Below are 16,846 nucleotides of genomic sequence, written 5' to 3'. Positions count from 1 at the left end.
ACATGAATGCAGCAGTAACATTAACCCCAAAACAACAGTAAAAAAAAAAAAAAAACCCTGAAAGGGGACATTTCTATGCAATACGAGTACTTTTTTTTTTTTTTTTTTTTTAAATTTTCGATACTTTAAGTACATTTTGCTGATAATACTCACACGCTTCCATTAACATAAACATTAAGAGGAGTACTGTTACAGTGTGCAACGAGGACTCTTTATTTAAGACCAGAATGCTTGTTTCATCCCTGGAAATGGTACGTAAACGAGATGTTGCCGCATCCAGCAGCAGCTGCAGTTCCTCTTTCGGCCTCTAGATGGCCGACAAAACAAGCTCGGTCGCAGACCGTGTAGGGGAGCAGCTACTGCAGCTCGATTTAAGGGAGCACCAGCTGTCTGCACATTTTTTTTTTTTGCCCCAGTCTGGGTTTTTTTTTGACAGTCATTGGTGTGGGTGTAGCTTGTTCGGAGCTGGCTTCACTGGCCAAATATGCAGAAATATGAAAAGCTTGAAAAAATCGGAGAGGGTAAGTTACATGTGTGTGTGTTTTTTTTTTTTTTTAAGTTGACGTGAGATAGCCTAGCATGCTAACCTAGCGTTTATATTGATGCGAGGGCTTAGCTAGCCCTCAACCCTGACGATGCGCTTCGTGCATTTGTTAACTCGTTTCTTTCTCTGCCGAGCAAATGCAAAGCAGCTTGTACGGCTTTTTACTCACACGAGTGTGTGTTCTTGACAACGACAACAACAACAAAATCTGTCGCGAACTTCTGCCTGCCGGTTTGTGCGGTATAACAACCCCCCCCCCCCCCCCCCCCCGTCCTCCCTAGCTAACGTTAGCATAGCCTTGCTGTGCCATTCATCGGCAACGTTGACCGAACCACTATCTTACTCCGCAGGGACGTACGGGACCGTTTTCAAGGCTAAAAACAGAGAAACGCACGAAATCGTGGCTCTCAAAAGGGTCCGGTTGGACGATGACGACGAGGTTTGTTGTGTGCACGCTGCTGACGAGCTCCAAAGTATTTGCTAGCGTCTTGCTATAGCAGGCTAGTGCTGAACGAGCCTGCATTTCATTTTGTTGTTGTTGTTGTTGTTGTTTTTAATTCTTTCAGGGGGTGCCGAGCTCTGCACTGAGGGAAATCTGCCTTCTGAAGGAACTCAAGCATAAAAACATTGTCAGGTCAGTCTACTTAGCCCGAGCTACATTGAACTTGTGAATGACAGGCGGTGTTTCGCTGTTTAAGTCAGATGAGTAAAATAGCAAATCGGTGTGCATTTAATGCTGATGAGGCTTCTCTGTCTCCTCCAGACTACACGATGTTTTGCACAGTGACAAGAAGTTAACCTTGGTTTTTGAATACTGTGATCAGGTGAGTTAGTCACCCCGAATCAACGGTGTGTTTTATTGTGTACTTTCTTAAAAAAAAAAAAAAAACCTAATGCTGTTTCTTTCCATCACTGCAGGATTTGAAGAAGTATTTCGACAGCTGCAATGGGGATTTAGATCCTGAAACTGTGAAGGTGAGATGATGAACACCCTGGATATGATCCATTAAAGAGAGCATGCCCAGATCCATAGTGTGTATACATATTTTGCTCTTATTGTCATCAGTAGGTCAGTTAAATATTTTGAAACTGGAATTAACTGCTTAAATATCGTTTCATCTCTATTTTTTTTGTTGTTGTTTTTGTTTCCCTCTGCAGTCGTTCATGTACCAGCTGCTGAAAGGCCTCGCTTTCTGTCACAGTAGAAACGTTCTTCATCGAGATCTGAAGCCGCAGAATCTCCTCATCAACAGAGTGAGTGTAGACTTTAACCTGACGGTTGGTAAATATTCGCTGCTGTGTGAGCAAATCATTTAGCTCCGTTAGTGTACCTTTTTCCACAGTGGTGAAACCAAGTGTAACGCTAAGTGACGGTTTAGGTCTGTGTGGCTCGCTTTGTGGCTTTTAATACAAACCAGCAACAACAAAAAGAGAGCTCATTAGTACCATATTGTGTGAAATGTGTAGCTGAGTCTGTTGCACTGCAGGGCAAATTAGTGTTTGTTCAAATTATGTAGAAAATAATTTCTTTCTCTCTGCAGAATGGGGAGCTGAAGCTGGCTGACTTTGGGTTGGCTCGAGCGTTTGGCATTCCTGTGAGGTGTTACTCAGCAGAGGTAGGTTGTACATGATTAACACAGCACCTACAAATAAACTGTCTCCAGCGAAACATGCTTAACCAGTGAACTAGCATCATTTTCAGCACCTTCTATATCTAAATAGAAACCAACTGAGGGACTGATTTCTGAGCCTTTTGACTGCAAAATAGGGATTTTAAACCCGTTGCTAATTGATCGTGTAAAATGTCTCTTTACATCCTGAAGTTAATCGATTAAACTGATGATGGGACAGAGAAGAGCACACAGCTGCATGTGATGTTTGATTTTTCTTTTGCTGATATTATCAGAGGAATGACAGGCACAAAGGTTTTAGTGGCTTTGGTCGGCTGACCTTAAGGGCCCGCTGGCCAGTCTCATGGGTGTGTGGGAAGTTGACCCAGGGTGACACTACTGATCTGAAAATGTAGGAAAGCGATAACCAGAAGGGAACTGAGTCTGAAGCACTGAGAGTTTCAAGTAAGGTCATTTTAAAAGGTTGTTTGACATTCAGAGGATGTATCGCCCTGAGACTCTAAGAGTGTCAGAATCAGTTTCAGCAAAAACAAAAGAATGATACTCCAGTTTTTCACATGACATAAATATACTGTTAAAACAGCGACTGCTTTATGGAAATTTTTTTATTTGATTATTGTTCGGCTAATCCATGCAAAATTCAACCGAGTCAGATGACTACAAATTTAGGAGAAAAAAAAGTGCATATACAAAAGTTCTGTGCTCAATTTTACTTTTTAAAACTATTCATCCAAATTAATGTAGGAATCTCTCACAACCCTCGAGTGGGTGATGTTTGAAACAAAGCACTCTAGGATGTGTTGCAAAAGTACTGTACAGTCTTTTTGCATATACCACATTACTTACAAGTAAAAATCACCTGTGAGCGGGTGGTCATATAATTAACATCTGTACCGAGTTGAACTTTTGTACTTTTCAAGCTGAAACTCAACTTGCAGCCGCTCTCAGCCTGCCCACACATTCTCTATGGGAAACGGAACTTTTCTATAATTGCACTTCAGTTGACGCCTTTTCAAAGACGTGGAGAAAAGTGTGTGAAATACCTGACTAAGGAGTTGTTTGTAAAAACACCAGAGGCAGACATATGTTCACTATTTATTATTTGTGATGCTGCTGCCAAATCCAAGCATTTGTGAAATTACCGCAAGTACAAAATGAGAACCGCCATGACACTGAATGCCTGAACGGTTGCGTTAATACTAATTGCGTAATTATTCTAATTCTTCTGGTTTGGTTGTAGGTGGTGACGTTGTGGTACCGGCCTCCAGACGTGCTGTTTGGTGCTAAACTTTATTCTACCTCTATTGACATGTGGTCTGCTGGATGCATATTCGCAGGTGTGTTTCTGATTGTTGACACAAATAAGGATATAAATTGGTCTATTCTTGTCTTTATAACTATGTTCTATCATCTAGTGTGAATACGATGCAGTTAGAATTCCTACTAAAAATGTATAATTTATTTATTATTATTTAAGTATAGGACACTTGAAATTATTACTGTGTTGAAACAGGGTTCAGTCTCTTGCAAGCTACGCATATAAAATCCTGAATGGTCTGGTACCAGACTGTTTACAGGTGTTTGAGAGTGTTAGAGCACAGCTCAGGGACAGCAAGGCAAAATTCAAAGATACTTTTGGAACTAAATCCCTTCACTGTGTGGGGGTGAAATTTTTTTGTAAAATCTATCTTAAATTAAATGTGAGAAATAGGGGAATTCAATATTTTAATAATATCACAGTTTGTATAACTGGGTGGCAAAGAACCAGGTATACTAGTTTTAGTTTTGTGTTACTACGTGTTCATGTCTAATGTTGAATTGAATCTCTTGAGTTGTTTTTGGTTGAATATGTGAATAATCACTCACATTATATGTTAAATGTGTCTTTTTTGATCCCATGTCCTGTTACAGAGCTGGCTAATGCTGGAAGGCCCTTATTCCCCGGAAACGATGTGGACGACCAATTGAAAAGAATCTTCAGATATCCTTTTTGGCTTCGTCAAACGTCTGTCTACAACTTCGAAGTTGTAGATACGAGATGAGCCCGCTACTTAAAAATGTGTTATGTAGGACTAAGCCCATAGAGGTTTGCTCAGGCAGAACTAACAATTTATGTGCAGTAAGTCTTAAAGTTTTTCTTTCTTTAACCACTTGGTACATTGTTGGGTACACCAACTGAAGAACAGTGGCAGACGATGACAAAACTCCCCGATTACAAGGTACATCTTTCTTTTGTAAATCACACAGGGGATGAAGCTTACATTGTGTTTGAACTGCAGTCTCTAACTGAATGCTTCTCTTTCTTCCTCCAGCCATATCCCATGTATCCAGCCACCACCTCACTGGTGAATGTGGTCCCCAAACTAAGTAGCACAGGACGAGATCTACTCCAGGTACTTTGATTTTCAGCTTTAAATAGATTTCTTTTTTTTTTAAGCTGGTCTGGTGGGATTTGCGCCGCTGTAATTAAAACCAAAATGTTTCTTTTTATTGTTGTTTGTGCTTATATCTTATTAACGACGGCAAAATGATGCAAATCAGTTGTTGCTGACACAGTTTTGCTTGCAAGAAATCTGCTGCTGCTGTTCACTTATTGAAATGTTTCCTTTGATCTCGCACAGAACCTGTTGAAATGTAATCCTGTCCAGAGGATCTCTGCAGAGGAAGCCTTGCAGCACCCTTACTTTGCTGATTTCTGCCCACCCTAAATGTAAAATTGCCTCTCTACTGAACCTTAGCCGCCAGAATCAATCATCCTTCACTTTGCTGGGTCATTAAGACCAATCCCAACAAGACAAATCCCTCACCAGTTTTCTCACACTCCCCTGTCTCATTCTGTCGTGCCTCTCTGTGGAACAAAGTCCTAGTGGCTCTGCAAGGTTTTAGGTTCTTTTAAGTCAAAAGCCTGTTTAATTCGGTACACACTCGCCTCCCAGTTAATTAGCGCGAATGTGAGAGGGTGTTCCATTGAATAAATTTATACCTGTGGAAATGTTTTGGTTTTTTTTAACAAGAAGCCCTTCTGCTCCAAAACTAATGAAATTAACATGAGCTATTTTATTTCTGACGAAACAGGAATCCACCTGAGAATCTGTGGTAATCTCATTGGGTGAATACATTCAAAGCACTTGTTCAAAATGCATCACAGGAACAGAGACCAACATTATGGGTTCTGTTCTTGTAATGCGCTTTAAAAAAGCAGTTTTGCTAACTTGCATCCTTTAATACAAATATTTTTGTTGCAGACTAACGCAGGAGTTTTAATGGCAGTCCAAATATTTATATTTGAAGGTTTAGAAAATGTGACATTATAACAGCCAGTCAACACAAAGCATTAACACTTTGTTAATCATTTAAATTTAGTCATTAAAGATTTGTAATGATGGCACTATTTCTGAAGGATCTCATATATAGTGTATATGTGGCATCTCTGTACTGCAGTCTGTTACTTATACTACCTGTGAAGAGTTAACATTTTCCAATATATTGGTTATCCACAGATTCCTGTGGCAGCTAAAGCTACAAAGTTGGTATTAAATTAGGGCTGCATTAATTGATCTGCCAGTTTTAGAATCACTAGAGATTTATTTGAAAATGATGAAGGCTTGAGTCAACATTTCCCCTCCTTTTATATCTTTTTGTTGTTGTTGTTGTTGTTGTTATACACACGAGAGGTTTCCTAGATATACTGATGCCATTTGGTCCAAATCACAGGGAAAGAGGAATTTCCTTTAAATAACTGATTTGATTAAATATCAAATATAATTATATTTCTGCCTGTACACAAGGGATGTTGCTCTTTAGGTTTTGTTCGCTGATGAGCAGAATGGATTAACCATTACGTTTACCAACTCAATGATGTACCTGTTTTTCTGACGATTGGGACCAAATGACAAACTTCATTTATGTCCTGGAAGCAGTATTGAAAACAATGAGGCAACTCCATACTGTTTTTACAGCTTGGACTACACATGTTTACCATTTCTGATGTTTCACATGTCAACTGTCCCACTACCTATTATATGATTGTATAATAGCATGGGAGGCAAATTTATCATTTTCCTTTTCTCAGGCTTTTATTTCCCATTTTGTATTTGTCTTTTGTGCACTTTGTAACTGATGGTTTTATTTTAAATTGTTCAGTTATCAATATTATTAAATATGTTGAACACTGACAGCCAGGATTATAGCCGGTTATCAATAAATGGGCCAATATATATTATACATGTTAACAACTAGTGGACCATTAGTGACACATTACTATATTTTGACATTTTTAACATTATTATACTAATGTCTCTTAGCTTTTCTGAAATGCTTTTGTAATAGTCGAGTTAGAGATGAAAAAAAAGTCCAGATAATCCACTGATAATCTGTATTTTCATATAATGATTGTTTTGCACCATTAGCTGTTTCCATTTTGGTTACTTATTATATTACCATTGTTAACAGCTTGCAGTGTTATTTTACTCCAGATTGTTACAGTGCTACTTATTCCATAAAAAGCCAACATAATGAGCTTTGTTCAAAGTAGCTGTCTTCATGGGGAAAGGATTTATTTTCATTTTGTTGATGTAAGACAAGATAACGGATGCCTGTATTTATTAATGATGGAATGTCTGCTTTTGTTTTTGTTTTGCATTTTTTTTAAACCTATCACAACCTCATTTGGTACAGAAGCTCTACTTTTGAATGATTTAAGTATCCTTTGATTTATTGCATTTAGCAGGCTCTTTTTAGGATTTAAAATGTTTGAAGGTTGTATGTGTGTGGATTAAGTTATAATGAAAAAAAAAAAAATCACAAAAGCTCGTAGTATTTTATTATCCTGTTGTGATAATAGGACATTTTACTTTATACGGCTTAAATTTTTAATTTAAATGAGTGGATTTTGCACTTTTTGAATAGTATCTTTGCTTTTGCTGGTAGAATTTGGGACAAATGTTGTGATGGTGTATATTTCAGCCAATAAGACTCTGCATTCAGTAAAGTCAACATAAATGCATGTTTGATTTTCTTTACAAATAGTTTATCACCTGTTTATTCACTCTTGATCTTTAAAGTACATTGCGAACACATCTCTCAACATTTGTACTTTTTTTATATAGCAATTGATAAAACAGTCCCACAACAGGGCCAGTGTCGGCTGAGGAGACAGAGACATAATTCAAATTTTAGTATCTGCTATTCCATTATAATCAAAAGCAAAATATAATTAAATACATGCACTACATTACTGTACAGTTTTAATGTACTATTATTATTAACATTTTACACTACTTAAAATTTTTATTCCGATACGTCAGCCATGTATCATTGTGGCTTAACAACCGTGATGACTGCAATTCAATCCCCAAAACTTCTGCAAATAAAATACATTTTTATCGTCCTACTAAATATAATTGAAATTCCCATGTGAAGGAAAATGGAATCATACACAATGTTTCAGCGCTGTCAGCAGAAGTTCAACGTTTTCTTTCTTGCAGTCTTCTTTACTGCCTTTTTTTTTTTTTTTTAACATTGTTCATTTTTGTTGCACATTATGAGCCTGGTTCCGCCAACCTATTGATCACAGCTTTAGCTGCAGCTGTGATTTTAGTCTGGAAACCCTGTTCATGCTAAGGTTTGCTTGGCAACTCTGAAAGAAGGACTAATCAGCAACCCATAGGGGTGGCAGTGTGATGACGTTGAAGTCAAGCATTTGTTTTGAAATGTAGTTCTAACAGTGGCGATGGTAGTATAGCTAATTGAAACAACACAAACAGTTGTAGCAATGCTAGCAAATATAGAGGAACTGAAGCCGCAGCCAGAACAAAACTATTTGTATCTTTAAATCTCTGTTTTCAAATTGGTGAGTTTCCATGGACAAAATAAATCGTGGTGGTCAATGCTCCACCAGACTATTGTTCATAGCTTCAGTTTTCTAAAGTGTGATTACAGTCTGGCAATCCAGCTTGCATTAAACGTTCCCTAAGCCACTCTGAAGGGCAGAGCAATAAGTCATCAATGTCAATGGTTAAGTGTGATGACTGAAGTCAAGCGTGTTTTTTTTTTCTTAAGTGTAGCTGCAGGGTTGTTAGTCTCAGCATGTACCGATTGATTAAAACTGCTCCTATATATTTTTTAATTAAGGTGTAAGCCCAGTAAGATGTAACGACTGGAACGATTCCCTGTGAAGCGTTCAGACCCATATATTCACGCAGTAAACATGTCTCACAGTTGATCAGTGGAATGGCATAACATAAGAATGTGTAAAAAATTACTTGCATGTTTTTTCACAGAAACAATGCTCAACAGCACTACTAGTGGCCAAAAACTCCTTTAAAGACACCTTTAAGCAAAGCAGCTTAACACTTACGAACAAACAGCTCCTAAATTAACCTAATGATGAGCCTTTTTATGTCAACTATTTTTTCCCAGGTCAGGAATGAAGTTTAAATCTCCAGTTGTGACCAATGACTTCATCACCATCTTTAAATTTAAATTGACTTCAGTGTAACGTTTGTCAGGTTAGATTTAACGGGGGTGTCACCACTTTGTTTAGTAAAGTTGTTTGAAACGCCCAAGGCAGTTTGACTTAAGACTGACTACGTTACACATAGTTAAGTGTATATTAACTATTTAATGTACAGTTCAGAGTTAAAATCACATATCTACAATAAAATGCACATAGAGCATGTAGAGCCAGATGAAGCAATTCCAGTTCTCCAGATGTGTGTGTGTGTGTGTGTGTGTGTGTGTGTGTGTGTGTGTGTGTGTGTGTGTGTGTGTGTGTGTGTGTGTGAGTATGTGTGTGCGGGAAAATCTTGATGTCACCTGTAAGATTCAGTCTTAAAGGCACATTTTAGTTGACTTCAACTACTTTAACTTCAAGCCACACTGTTTAATTGTTAGTCTCGGCATACCTTTCTTACATTGCACGAACCCAAGCCTGGTCAGAGAAGGATTTGTGTGTGATAAAAATCCAGGTCATTGTAGCACAGGAAGTGGAGAACACCATTTTGATTCATCTGACTCCAGAAATACACTTTGGACAATACAAAGTGAATAACATTGTAATATTACATTAATAGACCAGAGATAATAGTAATACACAGTGGTCATGCAAGGAGGAAAATGGGTGATGTGCTGTAAATTATTGGAGTAAAATAGTTCAGATGTTGGGTGACAGAAATATATATATATATATATTTTCTACTTGGCCATAACTATTCAGTAAATATCAATGAAGGACTACTTAAGGAGCATAAATAGTTCAGTAATAGTTTCTGCCAGCTCAGATACACTCTGCTGTTCTTTGACTGGTAGTAAGGCAGGGGGTGGGGAGAGAGAGGTAAAGACCCGGGATAGTTTCACATTATCTCCATGGTGTGCGGTAATGTTGGGTCATTTTTATGCTTTTTAACCGGTCACACCCAAAATCCTCATGGCAATGCAGCATCATCAGAGCAGCATCATTGTGTAACATGAATTGGCATTTGTGTCTCTTTGCTAAGCTGATGACGGTTATCATACAATTTATCATACAACAGTGTTGCAGCTGGTCGGTCTACATCCACTCCAGCCGCTGGATAAATCATGAATTGAAAATGGGAATCCCGAATTAAATATTTGTCTACGTCAATTTGATTATCTGATTATATGCATTTATTGCTCACGGCACAACGCCACTGATTTACCTTTTTTGTTTCCTGAAAGGTAAAATTTCCATTTGGATAAATTCCCTCCACGAGGTGGCCTTTGGCTCCGCTCGGATTACACTCTTATTCCTGATAATGCTGGAGCTGTGAGCAAACCACGTGTAACAGTGTGTGTAGTTTTAAGACTAGAGTCACAACAGGCAGTCACAACCATGGATGTCTGGTCATTGGCTTTCAAAGTGATGGCTGATCTCCAAGGGTTTGTGCTTCACATCAACAGTCATCTAATACACAGACAAGAGTAATAAAGCTACAGTGTTAGGAACACCACTTACTTGACTGGCGTTATACTTGAAAGTTTCACATTTAAAAAAAAAAGTATTTATAGTACCAACAAGTCCATAATTGTAGTGTCACGGATTGAAATAACACAGGGTGAACGTTAACAAGAGAAGCAGCAGACTGACAAGAAGATTAGAAGAAAAGTTGTGTACGTGAGTAAGATGGGTAAATATAGAGTTTATTATACTTGATCATTTATACATCACAAACTGTTATTTGTGACTTATTACATATTCTGGAATAATAATAATCATAATAATAGGATACAATGGTAAAATTGTACAATGCATTTCTCTAAAAATCAACCGAACTGAATGGGGCTGAGGTGCACGGTGGTTTTGATGCTTTGAGGCAAATTCCCTTTAATCTAATAAAATCTATTCGGTCGTCTGTCATGTTGTGATCACCGGAAACTCAAAGATACTAACGGTCCACCCAGATAGAAAGTCCAAATTCCCTCTGGTGTAATAATAGATGAAGAAACACTTTTTTTTTCTTTTAAATCTCTCTATATAGCTATATTTATATGTATCTGACAAATGGTTCACATGAGTGGAGCAGAATTTCTTCATGGCATTTGATTGTGGGTATTTACAAATTTCTGTCAAGTTTAGGAATGTCACCAGCAAGCCTTTTAAACTCTACTTGTGTTCAATAGAGAATAGATTACTATCATAGGGTATTGTGCTGATGAATACCTTTAAGACACTGTGATGAAAAAACTAAATTATTAAGAAAGGCAAAGGAAATTTTGATTGTTTCTATTCTCATGACTTCAATAGAAATTAGGGCCTAATTTTACAGCAAGTTGAATGTGAGCAAGTAATTTTTTCTTGTGACCATCAGCACTGCAGCACTTTATAAAAAAAATTGGGAAATATGAATGAAAATTGAAATGTCAGCTATATAAAGATATAATCAACAGCCTTATTTGTCTCCTCGCTCTCTTTTTTCCCCCTTACTGTGTAAAAAAAAGCACTAAAGTCGACAAAAAACATCCAATTCAGAATTCTGTCGTTCTAGGGTCCATATAAAACAAAATCTAACACTTGCATATATACAAATAATCAAGTTCCTCTTGTGTTTTTAAATTGAATAAGCACAGTCTAATTAATGAGACAGTTCAAAGCCTCATAGTAGCAAAAGGCAACGGTAAACACTAGTCTAGTGTTGTGATTCAGGTCTGTGTAGCTCTTCTGACCAACAATCCAATCCGCTCATTAACGTGGAGTAGATTTCTAAAAAGGCTCTCCTGTTAAAACTGGTGACAGGTTATAATAAGGTCACTCAATACAGCATTGGTTAAATGCCAGCATAACACTGATGATAAACGCTGCTACACATAACCAATCAACGTGTTTTTTTTTTTGATTGATGTACAGCAAAACTAGCACAGCGGTACCACGTAACTCGTCTCAACTCATGTCAGAATCCCTTTTTTGAACACATTTATCTTCACTGATTGTATACTCTGAAGTGACTGGATAACAAAAACAAATCTACAAAATGAAACATGAATAAATAAACACTGACGCCTTGACATGCCAGTTAAACCTGAGTTCTGTTTTGGAAATGGTCTCTCTTTTTTTTGTTGTTTATTTTTCACTGATGATAGTATTCTATTTCTATTCAGGCATTGATAAACTGTACTATGCGTTTTTGAGTATACACTCAACCCTTTTCTGTTAAATACATAAATGATTTCACAGTTTGCTGTCAAGTCCCCAGATGTGCCACCCCCACCCACGACCCCTACTTTATGTCATCAACAAGCAAACTCCTCAAAGTTGCCTAAAGTCGGGTGACGAGGTAACATGTTCGGCGTGAATCCGAGACTGTCCGAGTGACTCCGGAGGGTGTCACAGGTGCTCTGCAAAACAGAGGAGGGGGAAGGAGGGGAGACGAGTTCAACCGGGTTTAGGGAGGAGCGATGTCGGGGGGTGATGATGATGGAAGAAATAAATGAGCCACAAGTAAAATGAGAGCGATCAGAACGAACATGGAGTGATGCAGAGGGGGAAAAAATTGGATGTGGTGCAGAGAAATTGAGCAAAAGCACAAAAAAATGTATGATTATGAGTGCCACAGACACAAGGATAGGATGTATAATTGATGAATGACAGAAACATATGTGGACAATGATGAGACCATGAACACAACAGATTTTGAACATCAGCCATGTTGCATATGTTTCACAGGTTGTGAGAAGATAAATCAGGGGACGGTGGGGTTAAATGAATGAAAGGAGGGACAAGAGAAAGAAAACAGCATATTTTTAGTTCTGTTTTTACACTAGCATGTGAAATTCTTAGGTTATGGGAGTTTCAGAACAGCCACATATGTCTGCATTTCCCTCTATGTGCAAAGGCGCTTATTAAATAGATAACTGCTGATATGCAGATAACAGACACTGGTAGTCCCATCGGCAAAAATGGCTATTCCAGCAGACAAAGACCCGTTTGTATTTTGTGCAAACTTGCTGCATGCAGACCTGCGATAACATCACAAAGTAATGCATCTAGTGATGTTATCTGGCACGAGCCTCAAACACATTGCCTCTAAATGGACCTCTGTGCTGCAGGGAAACAAATAGATCTCATGTGGTTCAGCTTTTTTGTACAATTCAATAAATACGTAATCTGTTTTCACAGGAGTACTGCGCTTTATCCTATGGGAAAAAAGCATCATTATTCAGTGGAAGGAGAAAGCTTTGCATGGTGCAAAGAGTAAAATCTTTGCGCACTTGGAGAATCCAACCAACTCATGTCTCCTGTTGAGCCAATGAATAACGGACACATACCACAGCTGACGTGTCCTGACATGGCAGTAGATATTAAAATGCTCGCTGGAGATGGATAATCACCCCTTTTTTGTTGACTGCCAACCAAATCAATAGTAACAACTGAGGAAATTATGTATGAGATGGTCTCAAGTATGTATGAAAGAGAGGGACAGCATGGGAGGGAGCATCTATTATCAATGGGGTGTGCTACCTGGGGGCATGATTAGGCGTGACACCCGGGCTGGTTGGGTTCTCTGGATACTCCTGGAATAGACATGATGAAAAGAAAGATGGGTGAGGGTGACTGAAATGAAAATAAAACACAATGTATATGCTATAAGTTAAGATACCGAGGGAATGCAGCGAAAGACTGTTTTCCCCTCAGTGATATCATTAAAGTACTGAAGGAAGTTGGCCATTCAAAATCAAAATAAAGTTGTTTTTTTTAATTTAATTTTTTATATTAAGCAGGGAAAGTAAAAGCCGCTTCCTGTCATCAGGAAATGTTGATGAACACTGAAGACAATGAGAGTCAAACTTAAAATAAAGGCTTATAAACAACTGAATTACTGCCTGAGTGGAGATGTGACAATGGACTAATTGAAAAACGGTTATTGGACATGAAAGAAACAAAGTACAAAGGATGGTTTCCAGTAAAGAGGTGAACATATGATATGAGTGGAGCAGAATACAATAAATATCACACTATGTAAGACTGAGTGCAGTCCACTAAATAAATGCTTCTTCTCCCACTGCCTTACTACGCAGCCTAATAAAACCAGCCTTAACTAATCTCCTTCATGAATCTCCTTCATGTTGGATTAAGTTCACTCCACTTCTGCCAAAGAGACTAAACATATTCTTTCAATCTTTTCTTCTACACCAGCTAACAGACTGAATTCTGAACTCGTAGAAACTAGCATGCAACAACACAGTCCTCATGCAGACACAACCTCATAACTTTTCACCAATTTGAAGAAAAATTAGGGACAACCTATTTTTGCATGCTTTCTTTTTGCTTCTAATGTGTGACACATAATGCATAACAGCGCCTGCATTTCCAACATTCTGCCAAGAAAGCTGGATGCAAACTGGTTGGTACAATAAGCTCAGGGACAAAAGGAAATGTCTGCATATCACAAAAACCTGCTGAAATGCTTTTCATTAAAACAGCACTAGAAAAGAGGAAAATGTTTTAGCTTTAGCTGATTTTACCCCTAAAGTGAGCCGCACAGATGGATTAGAGACTCTTTTATTTCTTAGACTTTAGCTATACTTCAGTTGTCCCCCACGTTAGAAATAAAGAACTGGATTAAATGGCTTTTACCATTTATATTTGAGTAATACACTCTATTTGTTTTCACTGAAAGAAAAGTTTGAGCAATATGATCACTGTTATGACACTTTTAAAAAGTCATTAACATCAAATAGTATCAAATGAACAAGAGCAGACATAAAGGAACATACACAGAAAATAGGGCAAAAATAAAATTGCAAATAAAGTTATACAATAAAAGAAAAGAAAAGAAAATAAACTTTAAAAAAAAAGAAAAACAAACCAACCCACTTTTAGTTTTTAATTCTCAAATGTTTCAGTAAGTATTTGAAAATCAATCTTTAGATCTCCTCCACATTAGTGGATAACATATTGCAGGCAGAAGATGCTCTATAGAGAACACTTCTTGTCGTGTTAGGTCCCAGAGGCGGACTGGGTAAAGTGGTTGTTATGTGATAGTCAGAGGCCCTGTGTGGGTTTTTTTGTGTACATTTTCCAGGCAACATGTGTTCACTTGACATGTACAACTCTTATGGACCTAAGCCTCTTCCTTGTGGGACTCCTTGAAAGTTATTTATGTATTTGCTATCAGAGAGGAAACTTGATGTGTTCACACCAAGCAAGAGCTGAAGGTGAAAAAACTGAATGTTTCAGATCCATTTAAAATTTGATTGAAAATAATAGCATTTATAATTCTTTTAAATACAGTGAGAAGAGTAATATAACAGTAGCCAGTAAAATAAGCCTTTCCAACCTTCGATGGGGGTTTGATTCAGCAGTTTGTGCTGAGCTGTTGCTGATTCCTAATTTTAAGGAGGTGCATTTCTGTTATAAATCATTGATTAATTGCCCTGTATAAAGCTTATATAACATTCAGGGGGAGTGCAGTTGCCTCTGGACGCAGAGTGTTAAACCATAGGGCTACGCAAAATGCTGTGATTGAGTGCAGGACAGGAATGCCTCCCATTACTCTTGTTTTCATTGTGAAGTTAAATTGGTTTATATTGCCTTGATGGTTTTCAAAACAAGTTGATCATGAAATGTTAATAACATCTGCAGACCTCAATAATCTTGTTCTGCTTTCTTCTCACTCTTCTGCTCTTACCTGAATCCAGTCTGAATTTCCTCTAATTATGCTGCCAGGCAAAGAGAAAAAATAACCAAGTACAATAACAGCTTTTCCTGCCCTAAGTGAACTGTAATTACATGATAGACGGTGACATCGAGAAGTCACTGTATTATGTGTAAATACTGAAAAGTGGGTTCATGTGTGGGATTAAATGAGATAAGGGCCATAACCTCTGATAATAAGAGCACTTTATGAGTCATGAATAAAAGTTAACTGAAAGCAGGTCAGACACTTCACTTCTACTTATCTGTACACTGAGCTTTAAACACACTAAGTAACCGCAAAAAAAAAGCTTGAAAAAACACACTTATAGACTCACTTTGTTCTTGTCAATACTCATCTGCATTCCATGTGTAAAACTGTTGTGCATTTGTGTCCTCATGGCAAATAATTCCTGCTGCTTCTTATGATGTAAATAAAGAATGATTATGTATTCACACTGTGCAATAAAAACAACGTATGCATCATTAATGAATATGTTTTCGAGAAAAATATACTGTATTGTTTCTGAATGGGAAATTTAAATTAATGGTGACATAATGTGATGTGCTTTTCTCTGGTGCTGTTCATTGAAAGCATTTCTGGTGCGAGCAGACATTTTGTTGGTGTTGTTGTTGTTCCTGAGCTCATCTGATTCACCACATTCATTTCATCCGATCAAATGCGTTCTGAGAGACTAAAAATTACCAGATTGTCGCTCTGGCAACGCTGTGGTCTTTTCTTGCGTATGAAGTAACCCAAAACCTTATCCTTGAACACCTAAATGCAAAGAAAACATCAGATAAACATTATTCACAGATGGAATAGATCTTGGTCGTAGACATTGGAGATTTTGGGAAATTCAATTATCCGCTTTCTTGCCAAGTTAGATGAAAAGATCAATACCACTCAGCAACTCTCAACAAAATCCACCTGCCAGCCTTTCTAAAGCTCACTAATAAAAATTCTATAACTTGTTTGTTAAGTCTACAGGAAAACAAAAGTGGACAAAATGACCTCCTGAGTCGATTTTGCCTGTGACAACTGAACAGGGATGACAAGATTCCAGGTACTAAGAAGATTTTGTTCCTTTCAGTGAGAGACAGGCTCCTCCTGTTCCCAGTCTTTATGCTAAAATAAGCTAACCAGCAGCTGGCTGCCTCTTTGTATGTACCGTACAAACATGAGAGTATCAATCTTCTCATCTAACTCTCAGCAAGAAAATAATAAATGCATTTCCCAAAATGTCTATTCTTTTAGGATTAAACATCAGCAGTTCTAATATATTTCATACTATATTAATCTTACATGGTGTGAAAACAAAAGCAAACTGCCTTTATAAACACTAGAACAAGAACAAATTCAAGTATAGCTAATAACTTTTCATTTTCAGTCATTTACCTCATACAGGTAGTCAAATATTTCGAGTATTGTTAGAACACTGGCTCCAATAAACAATCCCATCTGACCTCCAATGTCACCTAGAGGAAGAGAGATGAACAGATATGGGCAGGTACAGTAAT

The 16,846-nt window shown here is 37.7% G+C and overlaps 2 protein-coding genes across 8 annotated transcripts in view; one reads left to right on the top strand and one right to left on the bottom strand.

Moving 5' to 3' along the window:
• Positions 1 to 333: 333 nt before the first annotated feature.
• Positions 334 to 7,180, top strand: cdk5 (cyclin dependent kinase 5). Its single transcript, XM_069692167.1, has 12 exons — positions 334 to 521; positions 895 to 983; positions 1,111 to 1,178; positions 1,308 to 1,368; positions 1,463 to 1,519; positions 1,703 to 1,798; positions 2,086 to 2,160; positions 3,416 to 3,512; positions 4,087 to 4,158; positions 4,336 to 4,394; positions 4,488 to 4,568; positions 4,797 to 7,180. Exons 1-12 carry the CDS (start codon positions 485 to 487, stop codon positions 4,881 to 4,883), a joined length of 879 nt encoding a protein of 292 aa, XP_069548268.1. The 5' UTR covers positions 334 to 484; the 3' UTR covers positions 4,884 to 7,180.
• Positions 7,181 to 8,659: 1,479 nt separating this feature from the next.
• The window catches only part of asic1c (acid-sensing (proton-gated) ion channel 1c), an 88,155-nt gene continuing 79,968 nt past the window's right edge, over positions 8,660 to 16,846 (bottom strand). For 2 of the 7 annotated variants that reach the window (XM_069692161.1, XM_069692159.1), the window contains exons 8-11: positions 16,725 to 16,804; positions 16,032 to 16,103; positions 13,151 to 13,203; positions 8,664 to 12,027 (exon numbers count right to left, since the gene is read on the bottom strand). In XM_069692161.1, coding sequence (XP_069548262.1) covers positions 11,949 to 12,027; positions 13,151 to 13,203; positions 16,032 to 16,103; positions 16,725 to 16,804 — 284 coding nt within the window. In that variant the 3' untranslated portion in view covers positions 8,664 to 11,948. Of the gene's footprint in view, positions 12,028 to 13,150; positions 13,204 to 13,509; positions 13,536 to 16,031; positions 16,104 to 16,724; positions 16,805 to 16,846 lie in introns of all 7 variants that reach the window. The other 5 variants (XM_069692158.1, XM_069692156.1, XM_069692154.1 and 2 more) reach the window with 5 other exon arrangements.

Source organism: Brachyistius frenatus, unplaced genomic scaffold (assembly GCF_029030835.1).
Source record: "Brachyistius frenatus isolate BFR_SWC_R1_liver_20210118 unplaced genomic scaffold, ASM2903083v1 Contig_12, whole genome shotgun sequence".
Lineage (NCBI taxonomy): Eukaryota > Metazoa > Chordata > Actinopteri > Embiotocidae > Brachyistius > Brachyistius frenatus.
This window is presented reverse-complemented; position numbering and strand designations above follow the sequence as displayed.